The sequence below is a fragment of the Dasypus novemcinctus genome, chromosome 3 (assembly GCF_030445035.2).
Source record: "Dasypus novemcinctus isolate mDasNov1 chromosome 3, mDasNov1.1.hap2, whole genome shotgun sequence".
Taxonomy (NCBI): Eukaryota; Metazoa; Chordata; class Mammalia; order Cingulata; family Dasypodidae; genus Dasypus; species Dasypus novemcinctus.
The window spans coordinates 109,275,491-109,301,765 of NC_080675.1; the positions used below are offsets into that span (position 1 = coordinate 109,275,491).

Here is a 26,275-nt window from a genome sequence, read left to right on the forward strand (position 1 = left end):
ATCATCTTGCTGCATGACTCACTTGCACAGGCATTGGCTCACCACGTGGGCACTCAGCTTGCTGCACAGGCACTCGGCTTGCCACACAGGCACTGGCTCACCATGCGGGCTACCAAGTGGGCACTTGGCTTGCCACATGGACACTTGCACAGGCACTTGACTCACCGCACAGGAACTGGCTCACCTCATGGGCACTAGCTCAACACGCAGGCACTCACATGGGCACTCAGCTTGCCATGTGGGCACTTGTGCGGGCACCCAGGTCACTGTGCAGGTTCTTGGCTCGCCATGGCGGTGCTCGGCTTGCCACAAAGGCACTGGCTCGCTGTCAGGCATGCTTTCTCTTCTTCTTTTGTACCAGGAGGTCCCAGGGATCAAACTCAGGTCCTCCAATATGGTAGGCAGAGGCCTAATCACTTGAGGCACATCCACTTCCCCAGAATTCTTAAGTGTACAGTTCAGTGAATTTCTTTAAATTGAACACATCTGTTCAGGATCTGGAACATTAACAATACCAGTGACGCCTTCCTTGTGCCTCTGCCAGTCATTATCTCCTTCCAAAGGAGTTATCACTATCTGTTTGTTTTTAAATCATATAGTATAAATTTTTTATTATATTTTAAATTTATTTTTAAAAGATACATAGATCACACAAAATGTTACATTAAAAAATATAGGAGGTTTCCATATGCCCCACTCTCCACATCCCCCATTGACTCTTCTGCTCAACATTTTAAGATTCATCAATGATTAAAAAATAAAAAAATGAAAGATTCATCAATGAATCTTAATGCACCTGTTGTTTGTCCATTTCCATTGCTGCACAGTATTTCATTGTCTGGTGATACCATAATTTATTCATCTATTCTTCTGCAAATAGACATTTGGGTTTTCCGTGGTTTTTGCCTCATATGAATAATACTGCTATTAACATTCTTGTATATGTCTTTGCTGCTGGATAACAGAGGATATACAAGTTCAGATTTGATAAATACTGCTTAAATTTTTTCCAGAGTGTATCAGTTCACACTTCCACCAACAGCAGATGAGGACTCCAGTTGCTTTACATTCCTGTCAATATTTGAGGCAGGTTCTTTTCTCCCATAATTTAAGCCATTCTCTATGTATAGTAGTATCTCATCATTTAAATTTGCATTTCTCTGATGACAACGAAATTCTTTTTTTAAATCCCTGTTTGTCTGATTATTCTCTAGCTTTCTTTCTTTTTTTTTTTTAAAGATTTATTTTTATTTATTTAATTCCCCTTCCCTCCCCCGGTTGTCTGTTTTCTGTGTCTTTTTGCTGCGTCTTGTTTCTTTGTCCGCTTCTGTTGTTGTCAGCGGTACGGGAAGTGTGGGCGGTGCCATTCCTCGGCAAGCTGCTCCCTCCTTCGCGCTGGGCGGCTCTCCTTATGGGGCGCACTCCTTGCGCGTGGGGCTCCCCTACGCGGGGGACACCCCTGCATGGCAGGGCACTCCTTGCGCGCATCAGCACTGTGCATGGGCCAGCTCCACACGGGTCAAGGAGGCCCGGGGTTTGAACCGCGGGCCTCCCATGTGGTAGACGGACGCCCTAACCACTGGGCCAAAGTCCGTTTCCCCGAAATTTTTATTTCATATAGTTATTGTTCATTTAAATATTCTCTTTCATGGAATGTATTCTCAAGTCTTTTGTATAGTTCATCTCCCTCCACCTTTGGGTTGTCTGACTTGTTCTTATTGATTTGAAAGTTTTTTTTACATAATGTGGATATGAGCTGTCATGTATACGTATTGTAGATATTTTCTTTCACTTATGTAGTTTCCCTCCTCATTTCTTAATGGAGTCCTTTTAAGAGCTTAATTGTAATAAAAACCAATTTGTCAATATAACATAGAATATCATCCTGTACTGGGGAATAGACAGACTTCTTAAATAGGGCACAAAAGCCTAACCAATGGATTAAGGAATTTGTCTAGCCCAAGTTCATGAAATTATTTTATGTTATCTTCTAGAAACATTATCTTTTTACATTTCAATTTAAACCTATAATACATGTGGAGCTGATTTCTGTATGTGGTAAAGGGTAAAGGTCAAGATTTGGATATTCCATTGAATGAGCATCATGTTAGTAAGATCTGAAATGCAATGGTGATTTTGTGATTACTCAGGTGACTATGCAAATCTATGCTGATGAGAAAGATTGCCTTATAAATTCTCATTTTAGTAATGTCATCAGTGATTGTTCTAAGGTTTCGCTGTCTTCATGAAAAGTGTTGCAAAAGGCTCCATGTTTGTGTGAGATTGGTGCTATTTCTTTCTTAAATGTTTGGAAAAAGTCATCAGTAAAACAATCTCGACTTGGAATTTTCTTTGTGGCTGAGTTTTAATTATTGATTCAGTTTTTTAAAGAGATGTTAACTATTCATATTTTAAATTATTTTTTCTTGTTAAACTGTGCTTTTCAAGGAATTTATCCATTTTATCTTAATTTTCAAATTGACTGGCATAAAGTTGTTTATACATCTTATTAACCATTTAACATCTAATGAACTTAACTGATTTCCCCTTTTTTATTCCTGATATTGGTTGTATCATCTTTTTTTTCTTCACCGGTCTTTCTGGAGGGTTATCAATTTTATTAATCATTACAAAAACTCAATTTTTGGTTTAGTTGTTTTTCTCTGCCCTATTTCATAGATGTCTATTCATATTATTATTTCTAACTATCTGCTTCCTTCGATTTAATTTACTTTGTTTTTTAGGTTCTTGAGATTGATACTTAGGCAATTAATTTTCAATTTTTTTTTCATCTCTAATATTTGCATTTAATGTTATATATTTTCCCCTAAGAACGGATTTAGGTGCACCTTAAAGCATCAATGTGTTGTACTTTTATTATTTTTCAGTTCAAAACATTCTCTAATATCCAATGCAATTCCTAATTTGATCCCTAATTATTTAGAAATATATTGTATAATTTCCAGACATCAAATATTTGTGGATTTTTCTATTTTCCTCAGTTTCTTATTGATTTCTATCTCAATTCCAGTGTGGTCAGAGAACATGCTCTTTAAAATTTAAATCCTTTGAATGTGATGAGACTTACTTTAGATCTAGTATATGTGTACTTAAAAATGTATATTCTGAATTTGGGGGCCCTATATCAATGTATACCAGTCAGGTCAAATTTTAAATCATACTTTTCAAGTCTTGCATATGTCCACTGATTTTTTTCCTGCTTGTTATATCAGTTAATGGGAGATACAAGCTAAAAACTTTCTCTATGGTAGTGGATTTGCCTATTTCTTCTTTATGTTCTATTGGTTTTTGCTTTATGGTTTGAGACTGATTAAGTGAATAAACATTTTGGATTTTTACAGCTTCCTGTTGTCTCAGCCCTTTTATATTATGAATTTCCCAATTTATCTCTCAATGTAATACTTCTTGCCTTAACAGCTTTTTCTTTCTGATATCAATGTTGTGACCCAACTATCTTGTGGTTTACCTTTTAAGTTTTCCTATCTTGTCTTCTTTTAATCAATAATTTTTTTCATTATTCCATTTTCTCATTCTCTTAGTTGCTTACGTTATTTGATTATTCCTTTAATGTTTACCTTAATGATTGTTACATGCAACCTTATTACTATAAATTAGTTATTTGACCACTTCCTGGAGAATGGATAATACAGTTCTTTAACTCCATTTGCTCTTCTCTCCTTTATTTTATTTTTTAAAGATTTTTTAAAAAAGATTTCTCTCCTCTTCCCCTCTGCCCCCAGTTCTGCTCTCTGTGTCCATTTGCTGTGTGTTCTTCTGTGTTCGCTTGTATTCTTGTCAGTGGCACCAGGAATCTGTGTCTCTTTTTGTTGCATCATCTTGCTGTGTCATCTCTCCGTCTGTGCGGTGCCACTCCTGGACAAGCTGTGCTTTCTCACGCAGGGCGGCTCTCCTTGCAGGGCACACTCCTTGCGCGTGGGGCTCCCCTATGTGGGGGACACCCCTGCGTGGCAGGGCACTCCTTGCATGCGCCAGTACTGCACATGGGCCAGCTCACCACATGGTCAGGAAGCTCTGGGTTTGAACCCTGGACCTCCCATGTGGTAGGTGGACACTCTATCCACTGGGCCAAATCCTCTTCCCTCTCCTTTAAATCTCTGTATTTTAAACTTCACACGGTATTACTATCACTATTTTAAACTGTCAATATTGAGTTTTACTCATATATTTATATTTTCTAACGGAACTCTTTATTCCATTTTGCATTATTTTGAAATTTGAACATTTTTTTTCTTTAGATGCCTTATAATTTTCTCTTTATCATCTGCTTTCAGTATTTTTTAATTAAATTATACCTATACTGTGATTTTCTCTGTATTTATCCTTTGTGGGATTGGTAGAGCTCTTGAATCAGTGTCTTAATGATACCTTTTGTCAGAAAATTCTTGGCTAGAATCTCTTCTTGGATCTGCCCTATTTTCTCAGGTGTCCCCTTCTTGGAGTCCAATTTCTCAAAATTCTATGTGGACCTTTTCACAATGCCTTGTACATCTGTCGGTTTTGTTTCTTGTTTTTTGGTGATTTGTGCATGTGTGTGTGTATTTTTTGTGCTTTTAATTCTTTCCTTTTGCTGTGCTTCAGTTTTGTTTTTTTTTTTTAAAGGAGAAACTGCAGCAGAACACTCCAGATCAATGTGATTAAAGGCCAGTTATTTTATTCTATTTGTTATTTACAGACACCTTTTGCCGAGATTACTAAGAATAGTATCTTCTATAACTCCAACACTTTGACAGAGACATAATCACTCATAACATAACATTCCCCTCTTTCTTGTTTGGGGATGAATTCACATATAACTAATTTTACTCTTAAGCCTGTATGAACTAGGATATACAGTAGAGCAGGGGTTATTCACCTTTCCTCCCCCAGGGCATATTATGAATTTATGGGCAAGTTTGTTTGTTTGTAACAATGATTTAGGAAGCTGAGAAAGTTAATTGGTTTTAGTGGACTAGGAGCGAAGGATGCTACTTATCCTGTAATGCAGGGGACAATCCCTCACAAGAACTAAAAATTATGTCTCTTACACAACTTTGTACAGTTCTGCTGGATGTTCATATAAGTGATATAGCTGTTAATAATGATCTGAGCCATACAATGAAAACCTTTTACATATGAACTCTAAATTTGTTTTGCCCCTTTTAGATAGATATTGATTTGACAAGAATTGTACACAGTGGGAATAGTTTTGTTTGGAACTTTATAGTTATTTGCAATTTTGGAAAATCACATCAAACTACCTTAGTCTGGCCCTTGGTATTTTTGTTGCTTATAAAGCTTACCTATATTTTGCCAACAATACAACACGTAGTCTGCATTTGTATAGAAGAGAATTCTACAGACAGATGCAGACATCTGATCATTTCATTGGTCTTCTATGCTTCATCATGAAATATTTTTTAAAAATTACTTTCCCTTTATTCCTTCCTTATATTAAAGATGGAGCATTGCCCGTATATATTGATTTAAAACTTATGTGTAAGTAGATATTACTTACAAACTTTAGCTCAAGATAGCTATAAATAATTTCATTTCAGAATTTTGTAATAAAAAGAGAGGTTTGGAGTTTGAAAGGCTAAGAACAACTCGGGTAGAATCAAGATATTAGCTAAGACTGACTTCAACATATGCAAAAGGCCTAACACAAAGGGGCCCTTTTATTACTATTATTATTATTTTTTTAAATTACCATTGTTACATAAAGCTGTCAAAGGTCGGTAGTCTCCGGGGACGGGAATTTTTGCACCACCGATTCAGAGGCGCTCCAGGATCGCCACGGTCGACAGTGGGAGCGGAACCTTGGCGCGGTGACGCAGGTTTCCGGCCGGTTCCTTAGCCCGCTGAACAACTTTGGGCCCAAACACCATGAGAGGGCCAGAGCCAGGTCCTGAACCTATGATGGAGGGAGACGTGCTGGACACACTAGAGGCGCTGGGGTGAGTGTTCTCGGGGACGTCTTTTCCCCGAAAACATAAATCTTCCTTCCGCTTCTCTGCTGCAGACTACTCCCAGTGGTCCTCCGTCGAGCCCCGGCGGCCCGGTGCAGGCCTCCTTATCTGCCTCGCTTCCTCCGGCGCCGACGGAGTTAAGCTGGAGGCGGGGGAAAAAAAACCTCTTGCGGGGTGGAGCAGGGCCTGAGAGCTGGGTCGCCCCTTCTTCCAAATCCCACATCTCGAAACTCTGCATCCGGGACCCCGGAGGCTGGCGCGGAACGGACTGGCGAGCACCAGTCCCGCGGACTAGCCAGTTTCTGCCCCGGAGATGGTATTTACGTTGACGTAATTCTGGCGCCCGCGGGGAGGTGTTGGAATCCCGACTGCGGCTGGAGACTTGTCCCTTACAGTATACAACCTGTGGCTTACTTAGGACCCGGTAGCCAATCTCTCCTGCTTGCATGACCGGAGAAAATGTTTTAGTTCATTGCGGTTCCATTCATTCAATCATTTCATTCTTTCATTAGCATATTATCTTAGTGTTACTGTGTAATCACTAATGCATATTTATATGCCAAAGAGAGGGAAAGACGATTTTCAAATTACCAATAGCTTGCACAGTCGTGACAAGAGTCAACTGGCATTTACTGATTAAGGGTGCTAAATTCTATGAGGACTCTTGGGGTCGGGGTAGGGGTGATTCCAAACATAAGGATTAATATATGCAACATAAATCCTCGGTCTCATCCTGTTTTTCTTCACTGCCCCTGTCCTTATCCAAAATTTTGTCTTACCCTTTTGTTTACTGTCTCTTGAGCGCCCGTCCCCGCTCTTTTCCTATACCCCCTCCCTTCAAGTGAACTCCCCGAAAACAGGTGTCTTGCCTGTTTTCTTTACTGATATATTTCTAGCAATACCCACAACAGGGTCTGGCACAATAGATGATGGTTAATGAGTGGGTGAATGAATGAAGAAAAGCCCAAAGAAGAGAGTACACAGAGGTGGAAACATGGTCACATAGTTAAGAGTCTAAAAATAGATACTAATAAAGAGCTTGGAGCCATTTGCACAATTGTTTGCCCTGGAGTTTCTTGAATGGGGTGAGCTATGCCTTGGCAGTGCTATTGTGACAATTGAAAAGCCCTTCCCCCTTTATTTACTTATTTATTTTTAACTGCACTTGCTCCTCTATCAACTGCTGCTTTAGTTGGACCCTGATAATACCTACTTTGCAATGATCCAGTTTTATGGAGCCTTGTATTTAGTATATCCTGAATAAATTTTTATCACATGAAAGAACAATGCTTGTGGTTATTTAATGGGGAATTTTTACTTTTGTGAAATCCCTTGGAAATTCTCACTTAACTTGAATAAGGAAGTAACCAAAACAAGAAATTAAAATATTTAGAAGTATTTAGGCCTCAAACAGTTTGCACTCTAAAGTACTCCAGGAGAAAATAGTGGGATTCTATAAATACTTTATGAAAAAGGGAAAGAGAGTACTTTGTTATTCCTTCGACTCCTTGAACTTATTATTCATATTACAAGGTGTTTTGAGAAATGAAGTTTGCCATAGTCTTGATGTTTATCAAGAAAAACTAGTTTCAGATTATTCAAATATAAAAAGTAAAAGTTATGACTTTTAAAATTGTTTTTTCTTGGAATAATTGAGGATGAAATGAAATTTTGAAGTTTGAATTTTCCTGTAATAATGAAATGTGAAAAAGTTGTCATTTACAATATATGTTGGAATTGAACACTTAAAATATCCTGTCAGCTATGAATAATGCATTTTCTATTGTAATTAAAACATTTAGGATATTAATGAAGGTGCTTTAGTTTGTCGGAAAAAAAAATAGGAAATTAAAGGGTGTAACTTAAAAGGGAAAATCTATGTGAAAGAACAATTTAGTGATGTAATTTATTATAAATGAAAAACAGGGTAGGAATAACTTAGTTTCCTTCTCTGAAATGAGCAGGCAGGAGCAGATGATTTCAGAGATCTCTTTCAGTTCTGACATTCTGGGATTTTGTGGAGCAGTGAATCTCAACCCTGGCTGATCATCAGAATCATGTATGGAGCTTGTGAAAAATGTTCCAGCCTGGCCTACCCCCCAGACTGAATCATAATCTTCAGGGGTGGGTTCCAGTTATGCATCTTTTAAAAAGCTTTAGAGCCTATGTCGAGAACCACTATTATGGAGGGAAGTTTATTCCAAATATTTACTAAGAATAACTATATATTGGATGCTATTCTGAGGAACCAGCGATGAACCAAATACCCTTAGTTCCTGCCCCTGTGGAGCTTACAATAAGTGGAGAACAGACATGATTACACAAATATTTATAAAATACAATAAATGCTTCAAAGGCAAAGAACAGGATGATATAAGAACCTGGCAGGACAGTGTATGTAGTTAAGTGATAGATTCCTGAGGAAGTGACATTTGAATTGACATAGGAAGGATGAATATGGCTTAACTAGGTGAGGTTGAATGGATATCTAAGGAATCCTTATGGTGAGAACAAAATATTCAAAGACCCTGAAAGTATTAGAAGAACTAGAGGAGCAGAAGGCAAGGGATAGAGTGGTGGGAGGTTGGTTGGGAAAGTTACATGAGGACTCCCACAAGTAGCATCTTTCAGGCTGTGTTGTGGATTTTGTTCTTTTTCATAGCAGCAGTAGGACATCGTTGAAGAGTTTTTAAATAAACTAGGGAGTGATTAGATGTCTATTTTGAAAAGATTTTCTTTGTCAGCGTGGTAGAGAGTGGACTGGAGAATTTAGTAGTCCAGGAAAGAAATGATGGTGGCTTACTGGCAATGGAAAGGGAAAGATGTGCTTTACAGGGCTTATTGATTGATTGGATATTAGGGCTGAAGGAGATTAAGGCATGAAGGATCATTTCTTCAGTGGTATTTATTGAACTCCAAAATGAAATGATAGACTTTTGGAATGTAATTTGAATGGGGAAGAAAGTGAAGACCGCATGAAGAATGCAGAGGACTAGTGAACGGAGGTAATGAAGAGAACAAAGAATGACTGTAGGTGAGAGGTTGAAAAAGCAAGCTGAAAGGATAGATGGGAGATTGTGGTCAGGCAGTGACATGTTTAAATTAATGGAGTAGTTTTAGGTGATGGCAAAGTCCAGGTAGTGGCTGACTGATGTGTATTGGAAAAGAGGAAGAAGTTAGGGAATTGAGAGCTCAGGGAGAGGGGTATATATTTGAATTTTGAAGGAGGCAAAAATAGGGGTGGTGAGGAAAACTGAGCTAAGGGAGTGTTGGGATGTGTCAAAAAGATTACTAATGGCAACCACAAGAGAAAAAGGGTGGCAAATCTCACTGGCCTGAGCCTTAAGAGGGCAGGATATATTTATAAGATAATGGGAATTGTGACACAGATGCTGTATTGGGAAGCAAAGAGGATAAAATCCCTGCCATCTGACCCCGAGAAACTTGAAAGAGTAAAAACAGTCAAAGCTACGGTGGCAGGGATAATCTTTTTGAGAGAAGATTCATAATACAGGAGAGATGTTTATAGATGGAATGTAGTATAAGAGTTTGAGAAGCAGGGAGAAGTGGACAGCTAGATCAGAGCCAAGGCTAATGGGGTGGGTGAATGACAGGGAGAAAGAGCAGGTCTCATATTTTATATGCTGATGAAAATAGAAAAGCAAGTTAGGCCCTGGTGGTCTCTTTGAGGAGGGTTGCCAATGACACAAATCGATTGGAGATTTCAGTCTCCCAGCTTGAACTGCTATGGTTCTAGTGCACACACAGCTTCCGTGGGAGGTCTATGGGAGGTGGTGCCTCCAGTGTGCAGAATAACAGTAGCACTTTATTAAGTAAATAAGAATATATAGAACAAAGTAAGAACGTGGCTATTCTCACTGAACAGCAGAATTGCACTGGAAATCAAAACATGCGTGAAATTTTAAAAATTATAAGCACTGACAGTTGCTAAATGCAGCATAAATAGGCTCTTAATTATCTTTTCTAATTTCTCATATACTGCAAGAGGAGAATGATGAGGAATGGTGCTACATATTGAGAGATGTTTTGGTGAAAGTAAAATAGTGTTTGATTACTGTGCGTTTACTCATTATTAGTGACATCTGTGGACCAGGAGCATGGACATCACCTGGGGAGTGTTTTAGATGTGCAGAATTCCAGACCTCATTCCAGCCTTACTGAATCACGCTATTTTAACAAGATCCTCAGGAGATTCATATGCACTGAAAAGTTTGAGAAGCACTGCTTTATTTTTGTTCTCTTATTAAATTATCTAGCATATTGTTTTTAGACACTTATGTGAGGATGTTAGAAAGATCTGTTTCTGGATAGTGACATTTCAATAGGGGTTAAGAGTATGGGGATAGGTTGCCATGATTAATATCTTGGCCAATTGTTTGCTGTGATTATGGCAATCTTGAATGTGTTATCAACCTCTCTGTTCCCATTTTCTCATCTGTAAAGTGAGGCTGGTATTAGAACCTACCTAATAGAATTGGGGTTCTTAACCTTTTTTTGTTCCATGGACCCCTTTGCCATTCAGATGAAAACCATAGCCCCTTACTAAGTACATATTATGCTGTATATTATTTAATAAATATGTCGTACTCACATTAACACAGTCCCCACAAAACTAATGTTTTTTTAAAAATTTCTATTCAAGCTTACAAATCCCTTGTTAAGAGCCCCTGATATAGAGTAGTGTGGCAAGTAAGTGAGGTAATATACATAAAGCATTTAGTGCTGGCCTAGCATTCAATGAGCAGTTTATAATTGTTAGTTGCTACTGTGATTATAATTATTAGATATTCATATTGTTAAATGTGTTATCCTATTTTTATTTTTATCTCATTTGATGAGCTAAGGCATTAAGGACTGGTTGGTTGGTTTTTTCCCTCTAAATTAATTCAGTGTTTTTGTCGATTTGATAACTTTTTGTTGAATTTTATAATTGGCATTTCAGTGAAAATAACATCACCATCAAGGATGAATTAGTTAAGTTCATGCAAGAGTTTGTAATTGCTTTCTTGCAGAAATGAAAGCAAGTAAGGAGAAATAAGATGTTTGTCATTAAATTTCAGTGAGAGGACTTGTAAGACATGGAGGAAAGGTAATGAGGAAGCAGTTTGGGCTGGAGGTGCAGAGAGTGTTCTAGTTCCGGTTCTGCCGTTATCTGTCTAGTTTATTTACTTAGTTTCTTTATAATTGTAGATATAGTTTGAGAGTTCATATTGTGTGAGCATTTGAGGTCAAATCTGAATTTGGATCTTAGTGCTGTCACTTAGTTACTTATTCTTTGAGCCCACAAAAGTGGGGTAATTTATACTATCTTCAAAGGGGTTGTGAGTATTAAATGAATTATAAAGATATATTTATATAAAACATAAATATATAAAATATGTCTGTGTGTATATGTATACATATATTGAATTAAATATGGTACATCCTATACACTGTAAAAATGATTGAATAGTATCTCTAAACTGATTTCTAGTATATGTCTTTTTCTATATATATATGCCTGTGTGTGTTTAAATCACATGAAAAGGAATTGTTTTTCTGTACATCATTACTGAGGAATATATTCTAAAGATTTAAAAAGATAAACTTTTCAGTAATTTTGTTAGTAATAATACTGATTTTCCTTTTTTGAAACTATATGTAATTTATATCTGTTTCTTATATGTAAATGTCATTAGAAACCAGAATTTTCATTGTGAAAGAAAGTAGATAAAAATATAAAACAAAATAAGTGAAACCCCTGCAATTCTAAATTTGATTTGGAAATAGCAGTATGAACTCATAATGTAGTGTATTAGTCAGCCAAAGGGGTGCTGATGCAAAATACCAGAAATTGGTTGGTTTTTATAAAGGGTATTTATTTGGGGTAGAAGCTTACAGTTACCAGGCCATAAAGCATAAGTTACTTCCCTCATCAAATCTTTTGCCACATGTTGGAGCAAGACGGCTGCCAGGGTTCAAGCTTCCTGGGTTCCTTTTCCCCCAGGGCTTGCTTCTCTCCGGGCTCAGGGTTCCTCTCTTCTTGGGGCTTGCTTCTCTTTCCTCACAACCAGGCTCCTCTGTTTGCTTACTTCTCCGGGCTCTAGCTCAGGCATCTAGCTCCTGCATCAAAACTCCAACATCAAAACTCCAACTAACTCCTGTGCTCTGCCATGTAGTTTTATCTCTGCATACCTGCTCACCAAGGGACCTGGACTCAATGCCCTAGTGATGTGACCCAATCAAAGCCCTAATCATAATTTAATCACCCAGGTATAGACAAGTTTACAAGCATAATCAAATAACTGTTTTTGGAATTCATGAACTATATCAAACTGCTGCATGTAGTTTCTCTTAAAAAACAGCAAAACAAAGAAACAGTGTCCAATTTCAATTTCTAATACCACATTGTTTGGGTTCTTTGGAGAAGTGACTGATTACAGGCAGGAACTCAGTGGCCAACATGAATGGACTTCCATTGTACAATGATAGGACAATTTTAACATCAAAAGAATAATAACTGCAATGGATTAACTCATCAAATATGTTAAAAATATGTAAATTCATAATATTAAAAAAAAAGTCCAGTTGCAGAAGGGACAATAGAATTGGAAAGCTGGTATCAGGATTAATTAAAGTATATTAAAGTGGTTTGAAATTTTAAGGTTCTGTTCAAATGTAAGTTGCAGAACTGTTTAAAGTATAAAGCTATAAAATATAAATGGTTTAGATTAAATGATTTTAGAGGTCCTTTTTAGCTTTAATTTTTTTTTTATTTAAAATTTGTATCTATACTTTTTCCCTATTTTTTTTTTAAGATTTTATTATTTATTTATTTATTTCTCTCCCCTTCCCCATCTTGTCTGCTCTCTGTGTCTGTTTGCTGTGTGTTCTTCTGCATCCACTTGCATAATGCAACACCACTGGGAAACCATGTCTCTTTTTTGTTGTGTCAGTTCTCCATGTGTGCAGCACCACTCCTGGGCGGGCTGTGCTTTTTTCACACGGTGGGTCTCCCTGTGGGGTGCACTCCTTGTGTTTGGGGCACCTCTACGCGGCACAGCATTCCTCGCACACCACAGCACCATGCATGGTCCATCTCACCACACGGGTGTCAGGAGGCCCTGGGGATTGAACCCTGGAGCCTCCATATGGTAGACAGATGCTCTATCAGTTGAGCCACGTCCACTTCCCCCTATATTTCTTTTTGTCTTTCTTGTATCTAAGTTTCTTAGACTTTCTGCTATACTTGACTTTGTGTTACCTGAAGTATCTATCTATAATTGGCTGATAATTTTACTGTAAATTATTAAAATATTGAAAAAAGTAAAGTGTTAATTATATAGAGCAAGAGTAAACAAGATTTTTCTGTAAAAGGCCAGTTAGTAAATATTTAAGGCTTTGTGAGCCATACCATATTTGTCACAACTACTGAACTCTGACATCTTAATGTGAAAGCAGCTATAGACAAGCTATAAATTAATATATTCATTGTATTCAAATAAAATTTATTTACAGAAGGTCAGCAGCTGTTTCTTGATACAGTGCATCATAGGTTTTTGTTTTTACCTTTTATTCTTCCTTTGTAGGTATAAGGGACCATTGTTAGAAGAGCAAGCCCTAATCAAAGCAGCAGAGGATGGACTATCTTCACCTGAATTTTCAGAGCTCTGTATTTGGTTAGGCTCTCAAATAAAAACATTGTGCAGCCTGGAAGAAAGTATCACTTCAGCTGGTACTGCCATTCAGATTTATTTACTTTTAATAGTAAAATGAAATAATAGCTTATCATTTATAATTGTATCAGCAGTGTGTACAACTGTACAAAGAAAATACAATATTTTGAAGAACTTCAGTATGTGATACTAAGACACTGGATTAAATTTTATATTAATTCAAAATTATTTCTTAAATTTACTATAAAATAATAAACAATTATTGTTTATCAGGTCACTTTACCTTAGAGTTATTTTTTTAGAAGTAGATTCTGAATTTGGTTATTTAAAAGTTTAATTTTTGAATGCTGCTTATTTTTAATTAAGGCTGTTTTATTATTTTTAAAAATACATGCAGTTACTAATTTAAGTTGTATTCCAAAGGCAACTTATAACATAGAAACACTTCTATAAAAAAAAAAAAATCCTATGCTAGCTCATAAACTCAATTTTTTTTTTTTTTTTTTTTTGAGGTACCAGGGTCTAGGGATTGAACTTGGAACCTTGTATGTGGGAAGCCAGCAACCAACCACTGTTCCACATTGGCTTCCCTAAGTCAGCCTTTTCATTTGTCTTGTTTCTTTTTATTTTTTTCCAGGAGAAACTGGAAACCACACCCAGGACCTCCACTTCAACTACTTGAGCCACATCTGCTCCCTATAAACTCTTCTTTAACTCATTACCATCTTGATAAGCTAGAGTCCTTGTGGAGTCTTTCGTCGAAGTTCAGATAGTATAATAAAATGAAAAATTACTGGACATTTGAGCAGGGGACAAAGTTGCCCTTATTTTTTGAAGCTTTTTTTTTTTTTAAGGAGGTACCAGGGATTAAACCCAGGACCTTATACATTGGAAGCTGGTGCTCAACCACTGAGCTACACCCACTCCTCTCATTACCTTTTAATAGTTCTTTTTCCTTGCTACATCTAACAGAATTAGTTGAAACAAAGTGAAATAAGCGGAATTCAATATATATGATGTTTTTACATAATTCTATTATGAAAAGATAAGCAATGACTCTGAATTAGATGATATGTTTATTTTCTGAATACATAAAAATATAGAAATGGATCATTTGCTCTGAAGCCAATTAATTTTAGTTATAATGCACATAATATTTCAGTTGCTAACATAAAATATAAAATATATCTTCTTTAAGGAAAGTCCATTGAAAGAAACATAGCAGGGATTTAAATATAAAAATATTTGTAAACTCATACATAGATATTTATGTTCTTAAATTAATACTTATGTTTTTAAATTTAAGTGTCACTTTCTCCATGTAGAAGCTGTTCCTTTACTTTTACCTCAGCATGCAGTCATCTATGATTTAATGTGAAAGTGAAAAAAAAAATACCACCTGTAATTTAGAAATTAATGTAAAATTGAAATCAAGTAATGGTAGATTTTGTAGTATCAGATAATATGGTAGTCAGTGTTTCATGATTTTTTTTTCTTCTTTTTCAAGGGAAAGATGACCTGGAAAGTTTCCAGCTTGAGATAAGTGGTTTTTTAAAAGAAATGGCATGTCCATATTCGGTATTAATATCAGGAGACATTAATGACCGTCTGAAAAAAAAGGATGACTGTTTGAAACTTCTTTGTAAGTTATCTTTCTTTGAATATTTAAATGCATATGTTTGGTCTAGATTTTGTTATTTTTAAGCAATTGTTCTAACAAACAGTAGCCACTTGATTGAAATTTTTTGTCTTTTGTTAATGAAGATTTCTTTTATGAAATAATCTATCTTTTTATAGACATATAGACGTAATCTTCCTATGCCTAAAGTGCTAGCAAAGTCTCTTTCTTAGTGCAAAAATTGTGGGTGTGTGTGTTTTAACTAGTAGTGGTAGTGTGTGTTGAGAGTGGGATAAAAATTATGTGCTTCCCCCACTCCCAATTCTTCCATTGCTTAATCTCTGTCCCATCCAGTGTGAATCACTGATTACTGAACCACAGTTATTAATGGGAGTTCACAGTTACCTTTAGGTATATTGGTACAGAAAGGAGTCTAAGAAGCAGTGGCTTAAAAGGATTTGCATCCTTGTATGTCATTCAGTGAGAACTATGTAATCTATCATGTTTCCCTTTTTGTCTCTAGCTAATAAGCAACACTTGTGAATAGGCATTCTCATATATCGTAAGCATTTGACTTACAGTGAAATAATATCTAATACAACCTCTGAGGAGGGCACATTTTCAATATCAAAATTAAAATTCAGCTTCCTTTTGATTTCGCAACTCCATGTCTAGGAATATGTATCTATTCCCTTAAGTATATAAAGATATGTGAAAAAGAGGTTCATTATGTCATTGTTTGTAGTACCAAAAAGATGGAAAACCTGAATGTCCCCAAACATGGTCAAATAGAAGTGGTACACCCATGCAGTAATGTCCCTAGGTAGCCATTAGAAAAAATGAAAATAGATCAAATGTGCTGATGTGGAGGAATCTCTATGATATGTTGATAAATGAAAAAGTAATATGCAGAACAAGGTAAATAGTGTATAAAAGAAACAAAGGAAGCAAGATAATACATATATATACTGAAGATACACACCATAAACCTGAAAAGATACCCATGAAATTAATAATGGTAACTGCCTCTGGGTAGGCTCCCTCCCCCCCTTTAAAGCATCTTTCCATAGGACAAAGGCAGGCTTCAGCTGAGTTTCTGACCAGATAATATAAATTATGAAGAGGTGATCTGGATTAATGAGGTTTAAACTAATCAGGGAAAACTTGGCATGGTCTTCTTAAACAAAGCTTGATGATTTTGGCCATACTTCACCCTGGTCATTTGAAAAGTCTTAACTTTTTTTTGGTTCTTTAGACTGTTCATGTAGATTGCATGAAAAAATCTTTTATATCAGTGGATTTCAGCGAGAATCACCTTGCAACTAAAGTAAACCAAACAGGTGCCCATGTCTACTTTAGATCTACTGGTTTAAGATCTCTGTGGGTAGGATCCTAGCATCTGTAATTTTTTAAATTTCTCAGATAATTTTTCTGTTCAGTGAAAACAACTGAAAGTTCTAACTGCTGTATTTAATGTGGTGTATATATATGTAGTTATAACTAAACAAAAAAACAAAGCAAACAAAATGTCTAATTACTGTAATGAAAACTTAATTTAAAACAAGCCTATAACCATTTATTTATTAATATATATTTTTTCCTGGAGCAAATTTCTTTACTATGGCAGTTGAAAGGATTTAAATGGTGAAAGTAAAGGGACTTGTGCCCAGGGGTGGTCTACCCTAAAGGCAAACAGTTACAGTTTTCTGTTTATAGATAGTTAGAGCCATATTGTTGTGTTTTAAGAAGTGCTAGTCTATCTCCCTATACATTCTCCCCTGGCTTGAACACAGTGTGCATATGAGACAACATTTTATCACAGAATCTTGCACATTCTTATGCATTCCTAAATTCTTGATTTACTTGTGGGTATACCCATTGTCCACAGTGCTTGGCTTAGAACAGGCCCTTTACAAATATGCTTATTGATACAGCATCTAAATAATTTAATATACTAATTAAAATAAGAATAGTACCAGCTAGTGTGAAATAGATGTCTACATACATGTCAGTGTTGCTCTTGCTTTTTTGAAAGTTGGTATTGGTATCATTGACATTTGTTTTAAGTGCAATATTTCAGTAAAATATTTTAAGGAATTCTTGTGCATGTGTTAACATTATTTGTTTTTCTCTCTTTTTTATTATAGTATTTTTAAGTACAGAGCTTCAAGCTTTACAGATATTACAGAACAAGAAATGTAAACATTCTCAGTTAGATAAAAATAGTGAAATTTATCAGGAAGTTCAAGCTATCTGTGATACCCTTGGTGTACCCAAGTCAACAACTTCTGACATTCCACTTATGCTAAACCAAGTGGAATCAAAGGTATCTTATTTGTTGTATTTTTCATTTTCCTCAAATTCAACTAAATGCTAACATTTAAATACTGTATTAAAAATATTTCCTTTTAAGTATAAAGTGTACATTCCATTTCAAGAGAAGTTTATCTTCATGTAAATAAATTTTGGATTCTGAGTTAATGTGCATATGATCTAATTTGCCTCAGGAAACAGATTTTAATAAGTAAGTGCCCTTAGGCTTTCCCAGAGTCTGCCAGGATAGAAATCACATTGCAAATATAAGGATTCCTTTCCTAAATAGAATAATAATACAAACTAAACTTTTTTTTTTAGTGGATGTTAATTGAATTGTAATGTGGTTGGTTTTGGCAGTGAACAAGCTCAATTTCTGGTGTATAAGTGTTTAGTAAGTGTTTGTCATATAGTGAATAGATGAATGAGTACACTAATAGAGTAGGTAAAAAGGACAACCAACTATGTACCTATTGCGTATTTGCATATTATTTTCAATTATCAAAACTTTGTTTTGAGCCATACACTGGAGAGAATGTCATTACCACTTTGCAAATTCTGGCCTAATTCCTAGGTTTCAACTGTTCACTATGGAATCCTCTAGGGAAATAATAAAGGATTGTTTTAAAGGAAAAGAAAATTCTCATCCTCAAGACTAGGTACTAAAACTCCGTTTTTAGGCACATTTCTCTAAAGTAAAGCCTTATTTAATGAAGGTTTCTTTTGTATTGATAATTCTTGAACTGAAGAATAAGATTCATCTGAATGAATATAACAGAACTTTAATATTAAGATGAAAACATAATATTAAACATTTTTTTTGGTAGAGCTTGCAAACCAAAGAATAACTCTATGAATCCTAGCTCAGGGACATTGTTCTAGAGTTAACACATTACTCCTGAGGTTTTTTGTTGTTTGTTTTTTTTCCCTCTTTTCCTCTGAATTAAGAATGATAAGGGTTGGCCAAAGTATCTGGGACTGTTTTCAAATTGAAACAGATTTCTGGGTTCTTTGTCATCTTTCAGTGCTTCCATGTATTTATCTCACATTGTATGGTTTTCAGTGAAGAAAAAATAATAACCTCAAACCCCTCTTTTTCCTACTTGAAGTAGGCTGTAATGCCTATTTTAAAATGCTGGCAGGCTAATTACAATAAAATCGTTATTACTATGGCCATTGTGTCTAAATATTTATCTAAAGGAAATTTACTCTATTCAGTTCCTATCAAAAGTGAAACTCTCCCTATTTTCTTTCTTCTACATCTGATGTGTCCAGAGGACATTTTGTCACCATCGGGGAAGAAAATTGCCATTATTTTCTAACTTGAAGCTGTTCAAATGTGGATCTAAAGTAATTATAATAATTTAACAGCAAACATATAGCATTTACTGTTCTAAATGTTTACATGTAATAGCTCATTTAATTTTCACATCAACCACATGAGATATGTTCTGTTTTATCTACAATAATCGTATGAAGAAACCGAGCTACTTGAAGGTTTAATAACTTCAATAAGCAAGTTTCTACGCATTGGTAGAGTTGAGATCTGAACCCACACAGTCAACTTTTAGAGCTTATGCTCTTAATTCCCTCTCTGTAAAAGTAATTCTCAAACTTATTAAAACTATTATCTGATGTTGAAATCCTAGGAGTGGAGCTGAAGTGCTACATTTAAGAAACTCTAAGTATGTGTTCAGAATCCTTCTTGAGTAAGAAGTTTCAACTCAAACTTTTAGTAACATAGTGAAATTACATGATCAAAATTGGAAAGATTTACAATAGTTAGGGAATCCTCAGAAATGATTTATTTTAAGAAAATAATAATTCCTTACAATCTGTAAGAATTGGATCAGCAATTGTAGCATTGTTGTAAAGGTAGATTAATAAAGCTTGAGCTTTGAAGCTCCTCATTTGTGTAGGTTCTTTCCAAGCTAATTTTTTTTAAAACAGCTTTCTTGAGATATGATTAATATGTCATAAAATTCACCTGTTTAAGTGTACAATTCAATGAATTTTTAATATAATTAGAGTTGTATAACTATCACCAAAATCTAATTTTAGAACATTTCTGTCACCCTAAAAAGAAATCTTGTACCCATTTACAGTCACTCCAATCCCACCCTGAGCCTCCAAGCTAATTTTGCTTTTATAATTTGTGTTCTTAAGGAATGCCCCAACATTGAATAAGCTTTATGCCCCTCAAAATCTGGACTTCTCCTAATTGCTTGCCCTAGTTATCTTATACAAGAGAAACTAAATATTTCACTCAGTTTTGAAATATTTTCTTTAGATAAGGAGACTGAACCTACCTTAGGCTGTCATTCTCAGTTATTTTTTCTTCAGGATAAATTACTGTTAAAGAAATGACAAGTGATACTGTTAAAGCAAAAATGAATGCCTTATATCTTGTTTACCAAATTAAAAGTGTTGCTAGTAATTCAAATTAGTGGTATTGTAAAAGTGATGAAAATGTGTATATGGAGACTGTAATTAAGAGGGCTTACTCCCCCAATTTGCTTTACTGAGTAATGAAAACAGAATGCTTACTTTGGAATGTGTGCTCAGTATTTAACTGAGAAAAATTAATGCTCTCATCAAAGGTTTTTAGTGTCTTTTTTGAGAATTTACCAGGAAGTTTGAGAGTGCCATTTTAAGAAATAACTCCAAAATTATTTCACATAAGAAATACAAAGTCTCATAGTAGAACCTTTTAGTTGGTACTTCTTTACTTGTCTATGTACATTATTTCTTATACTGGAAAAGAAAGTTTTCTATAGCTTGAAGTAATATAATTAGTGCTTCTTTGGAAAAGGTATTCTGCATTGTGGTGATGGTATTCTTTCCTAGTACATGATATATATTTTAATTATTTCACTTTAGTATTCTCTAGCTTTCAAAATAACACTTTAAGAAAATTATTGTTTTCATAAAAATTCCTTTCTTCTTTATTTGCTTTTAGGTGAAGGATATCCTTTCAAAAGTCAATAAAAATCATGTGGGAAAACCACTGTTGAAAATTGACTTAAATCTGGAGCAGGCGGTAAATCCTTCTTTCTTATTAGTTTTATGTAATCAAATTAGTAGATAGGACTAAAGTTTATAAATGGAGATCTAGATCTCATAATGTAGCATGCATATACTATTTTGGAGAATTTAAATGGATTTATATTTTGTAGTTATAGACCTTAATTTTTCTTCAGGCACATTATTAATTTTAAAAATATCTGGCCAAGAATATTTATAGAGCCCAGTATGTTAGCACAGTCATTTATTCGAAAAGGATAGATCTCGAAGCCAACAAAATAAGACATTATTAGTATTTTCTTTCCATATTTGAACAGATTATTTAGTAGATGTTTTACTTAAATTAACACATTTGGTTGAAGAAAAGATAAATTCTACCAGTGGCAGATTTAATTGACATGTTTTCTGTCTTCTGAATATTATATATATTCTTTCAAATCCTCTATTATTTAAATAATTTGCCATAAAGTTTCATGGGATCAAAAAATAGTCAAGTAGAACACCTTTTGAATCAGCTGGAAGTATTCCCACAGTTTTAAATATTCCTTTTCTGTGATAAAGAGTCTAAAGTTTATGATTTTTGTTTCCAAATTCTTTAGAAACAATTAGAGAGAATCAACGATGCTCTTTCTTGTGAATATGAATGTCGCCGGCGGATGTTAATGAAACGATTAGATGTGACGGTGCAGTCCTTTGGATGGTCTGATAAAGCAAAAGTAAGACTGTGTTCCCATTTATGTCCTGTAGGTGGTAGCCTGTGACAGCTCTTCTTGCTGTTCTGTGCACTGTTACATCACTGTGTCACTTTTGCATTTTATTACTGTCTGAACCAGTTGCACTAGCCATCTGCTGATCTTATATGATGATCCTAGTCTTATATAAATCCCTGTTGGCAGTACCTTAATCTTAATTTCGCCCCAAATCTTTCACATTTGTTTAAAACTCCCAAGATGATGTAGTTTATCTGAGGATATGCTTAGAAGAAGAGATATCATATGAGATAGTGAGGGACAGTGATGAAATACAGTGAGCAAAGTGATCAAATGACCAAGAAAGCAGATACTGGAATAGGTACAGATAGTACTGCTGCCTGTACAGGTCTTCCTAGAAATGCCTTAAAGCTGGATAAGGGATGGAACATGTTCCAGTTGAAGAGAGGGGTAGGAAGTGGAATTAATCCCAAATACGAGTTTCTTCAGATAAAACTTTCTAGAGAGCTATCTCCCATTCACATATTGTTTGTTTTAACCTGTACTAAGGCTTCATCTGGGATCCTTTTCCTTTTGTCACAGCCTGGAAACTCCAGGCAGTTAGCTGAAGCAGTCAAGTCATACTACTTATTTAGTTTGCTTCTCCTTTTTCGGGGATCACTGTCCTGTTCTCCCTGATATTCAGGATCTGTAAACCATTGGTTCACATGGTTTGTTCCATTTTTTTAGTTGTTTCAGGTGGGAGGATAAATCTGGTGCCTGTTACTCTCTTGAGTACACAAATAGAAATTCATATATTATTATTACTGTTTCAGTTTACTGGGCATTTCTTCTGCCCCATGTTTTGTCTGTTAGGGTCACTCATACTGCTTCATTCAGCTAGTTCATGGGCTGGGCTGCAGTGTCCAAGATGGCCATCTCACATGTCTGGGTCCTTGGTGCTGACTGTCGGCTAGGGTGCTTCAATTCTTCTCTAGCATCTCACATGGTCTCTCTCTTCATGTGGTGTCTTGTATTAATTTCCTGTTTGCTGCTGTGACAAATAACCACCTGGCTTAAATAATAAAGATTTATTCTCTTACAGTTCTGGAAGTCAGAAGTCCTAAAATAGGCTGTTGGCAGGACTACAATCCTGGATACTTTAGGGAGGAATCTTGTTTCTTTGCCTTTTCTAGCTTCTAGAGGCTGTCAGCATTCCTTAGTTCATGGCCCCAACCTCCATCTTCAGAGCCAGCCATATAGCATCTTCCAATAGCTCTTTCCACTTCCATTGTCATACCATTATGTTCTGTATTTGGCACTGTTTTTTCCCTCTTCTTCAAATGTATGGTAGTCCTTTGTTGCACATTTAAGAGCGAGACACTGAAACACTGATGGGGAACTATGGTTGATTGATAGGAATTATTATTTATTTATTTATTTCTCTCCCCTTCCCCCCCCACCCCGGTTCTCTGTTCTCTGTGTCTATTTGCTGCGTCGTCTTTGTCTGCTTCTCTTGTTGTCAGTGGCATGGCAATCTGTGTTTCTTTTTGTTGCGTCATCTTGTTGTGTCAGCTCTCCATGTGTTCAGCACCATTCCTGGGCAGGCTGCACTTTCTTTCGCACTGGGCAGCTCTCCTTATGGGGCGCACTCCTTGCGCGTGGGGCACACCCCTGCATGGCAGGGCACTCCTTGCGCGCATCAGCACTGTGCATGGGCCAGCTGCACACGATCAAGGAGGCCCGGGGTTTGAACGCAGACTTCCCATGTGGTAGACGGACGCCCTAACCACTGGGCCAAGTCTACTGCCGATAGGGATTGTTGATACCAAGCTTTAGGGTAGGCTGTTAGGCTATGGGAGTTTTCAGTGTCAGCATGTGATTGTCTTTTTTTCTGAGTTTAATAATTTTTTCAAGAGGGGAACATTTTTCCTATATTCCTATATTCTACCCCCTGCCTCCCGCCTTGGTCTGATGAGGAGTAGCATTATGGCACCAAGGGTGGGAGGAGAAGAATGCTCTACAAATAGAATTTAAATTAACCCAGGTTTTTAGCTCCATTCTTCATTTTCTGAAATGTTCTATTGTATCCCTTATCTGTATCCCTCTCTTCTATTCTCTTTTTTGTAGGATATGTATACTTTTTTATAATTTAGTTTGTGCAATCTGAATCATTAAACTAGCAGTCTTCTCAACATGTATTTTTAGAGTCTCCTTCCAAACACCTGGCAGACAGATACAGAAAAGTGAAGAATGAATTAAAACAGGGTTGTTGCTAGTATGCAAAGTGTTGTTTCAGGAAAATTATTTTTAACATAGTGATAAGGCAGTCATTTCCTGTCATTCATGTATTTTCTTTCAGTAAACATTTATTCAGCATCTTGTCTGTGTCAAGCATTATGATGTACCTGGTTATGGACGAAGACCTTGGTACCCTATCCATTTAGGTATAGAACATTTTCAGAAGATTTCTCTGTCTGTCATATCTAATCAATATCTCAGGTGGTTGGAGCCCATTTCTCTTCTCTGTGAGCGCTAGGATAAACTTCAGGGGTATGCCTGTATGTTTCATTGTAGTAACTGTTTGCAAGAGGCTCTGTTGCTGAGTTACTAAAGAAGTAGTTGACATGATTGCTGACCTCTAGAAATGTATTAGAGTTCAGATGTGTGGGAGGTACCAGTTTTCCTAACCTCCAGAAACTTAATACAGGCTAAATATATATGGGGGCACTGGTTTAACTTCATCAAATTTTAAATGAGAAAAAGAAATTGAGGAATATAAGGAAAATTGTAAAGACAGAAGCATTAAAGGTACTAAATGCAGAGGATATTTTCAATGCCAAGCTTAAGATTACAGAGAAATCTAAAACATGACTCTTCACATATTCTTTTCTCAGAATATTAATTGTGGTGTGGGTTCATGGGCATGCCGAGTCTATTGGCTTTAAATTTGGTGGATTTGAGCCTTTTGCGAAATGTCTTACTAGTTTATCTTCTCATTTTGGCATTTTTTTCATTATATATAGGACAGGGAGATTATGTTTTTGTTTTTTTTCCTTAGCTTGGAAGATTTTTTAAATTATTTTTTCTTAGGCTATTTATAAGTCATCTTGGCTTTTTTTTCATTTGGTCTTTTTCAGTTGATTGTTGATTATATGCATTCATATCCCTAAGTTTTCTTTTCCTATAAAGCTTTTTAACAGCTGTTGAAATATAATTTATATATCATCCAATTTGTACATTTAAAGTATACAATAAAATGGTTTTTGTATATTCACAGATTTGTGCCACCATCACCATATTCAATTTTAAAACATTTTCAAAATCTCTCCAAGAAATTCTGTACCCTTCAGCTGTCACTGTATAAGTCCCCCACTGTTCCCAGCCCTTCCAAGATCAGACGACATCGGGTGCATTCAGGGTAATATGGCCATAGACTGTTCCCAGCCTTAAGCAACATCTGCCCTACTTTCTGTCTCTCTAGATTTGCCTATTCATATAAATGGAGTCATATATTATTTGTTATTTTGTGATTGGCTTCTAGGAGTGGAATTGCTGGGTCATATGTTTTAAAGATTTATTTCTTTCTTTCTTTCTTTCCCCTTCCGCCCTGCCCCGGTTGTCTATTCTCTGTGTCTATTTGCTGCATTGTCTTCTTTGTCCACTTCTGTTGTTGTCAGCGGCATGGGAATCTGTGTTTCTTTTTGTTGTGTCATCTTGTTGTGTCAGCTCTCCGTGTGGGCAGCACCATTCTTAGGCAGGCAGCACTTTCTTTCGCGCTGGGTGGGTGGGGCTCCCCTACGCGGGGGACACCCCTGCATGGCACAGCACTTCTTGCGCGCATCAGCACTGCACATGGGCCAACTCCACACAGGTCAAGGAGACCCGGGGTTTGAACCGCAGACCTCCCATGTGGTAGACGGACGCCCTAACCACTGGGCCAAGTCCGCTTCCCCATATGTTAACTTTATGTTTAACTTTTTGTGGAGCTGCTAGACTTTTCCACAAATGCTGCAGTATTTTACATTGCTACCAGCAATATGTGAAGATTCGGATTTTTCCACAACCTTGCTAACACTTGTTACCCATTAAGCAATGGCCACCCATTCCTGCACCCTCCAGCCCCCAGTAACCTCTAATATACTTTCTGTCTCTGTGAATTTGCTTATTCTAGATATTTCATATGTATAGAATCATATGTTTGTCCTTTTGTGTCTGGCTTATTTTACTTAGTGTATTGTTTTCAAGGTTCATCCATGTTGTAGCCTTTATCAGAACTTCATTCTTTATTATGCCCAAATAGTATTCCACTGTATGTATACATCATCAATGATTAAACAGAGATACTTGGGTTGTTTTCACCTTTTGACTATTGTGAATAATGCTGTTGTGAATACTTGTGTAAAATTATCTGTTTGAGTCACTGTTTTTTAGTTCTTTGGGAATATATAACTAAGAGTAGAATTGCTGGGCCATATAGTAATTCTATGTTAAACTTTTTTAAAAACTGCCAAACTGTTTTCCTTAGTTTATGTATTCATATCAGCAATGCTCAAGAGTTCTGATTTCTCCATATCGTCAGTAACACTTGTTATTTTCCTTTTTTTAGACATCCTTGTGGGTATAAAGTGGTGTCTCATTGTAGTTTTGATATGCCTTTCCCTAATACCTAAAGAGGTGGAGCATCTTTTCTTGTATTAATGGCCATTTGTATATTGTTTTTCCTATTAAATTTGATATATCTTTTATCATTCCCCTTCTATTTTCATGATAGAAAAATGTGTCTTTTATTATTAAATGACTGTCATCAAATATTGCTCTATAGCATTTTAAATCTTTACAGAATATTTCACCATATAATTTCTGATAGACATTGAAGTTTCCTCCAATTTTGTCTCGTTTCACCCTATAATGAAATTCCTTGCAATTAAATTTTTGTCTGTGTCCATGAATATTCCTAAAAGTGGA

General features: G+C 36.0%; 1 protein-coding gene across 1 annotated transcript in view; it reads left to right on the forward strand.

Moving 5' to 3' along the window:
* The first annotated feature begins 5,851 nt into the window (after positions 1 to 5,851).
* Positions 5,852 to 26,275, forward strand: part of FAM98B (family with sequence similarity 98 member B) — a 28,433-nt gene continuing 8,009 nt past the window's right edge. The window contains exons 1-6 of the mRNA XM_004448249.5: positions 5,852 to 5,975; positions 13,577 to 13,722; positions 15,171 to 15,305; positions 17,429 to 17,607; positions 20,554 to 20,634; positions 21,218 to 21,334. Coding sequence (XP_004448306.1) covers positions 5,905 to 5,975; positions 13,577 to 13,722; positions 15,171 to 15,305; positions 17,429 to 17,607; positions 20,554 to 20,634; positions 21,218 to 21,334 — 729 coding nt within the window. The 5' untranslated portion in view covers positions 5,852 to 5,904. The remainder of the gene's footprint in view (positions 5,976 to 13,576; positions 13,723 to 15,170; positions 15,306 to 17,428; positions 17,608 to 20,553; positions 20,635 to 21,217; positions 21,335 to 26,275) is intronic.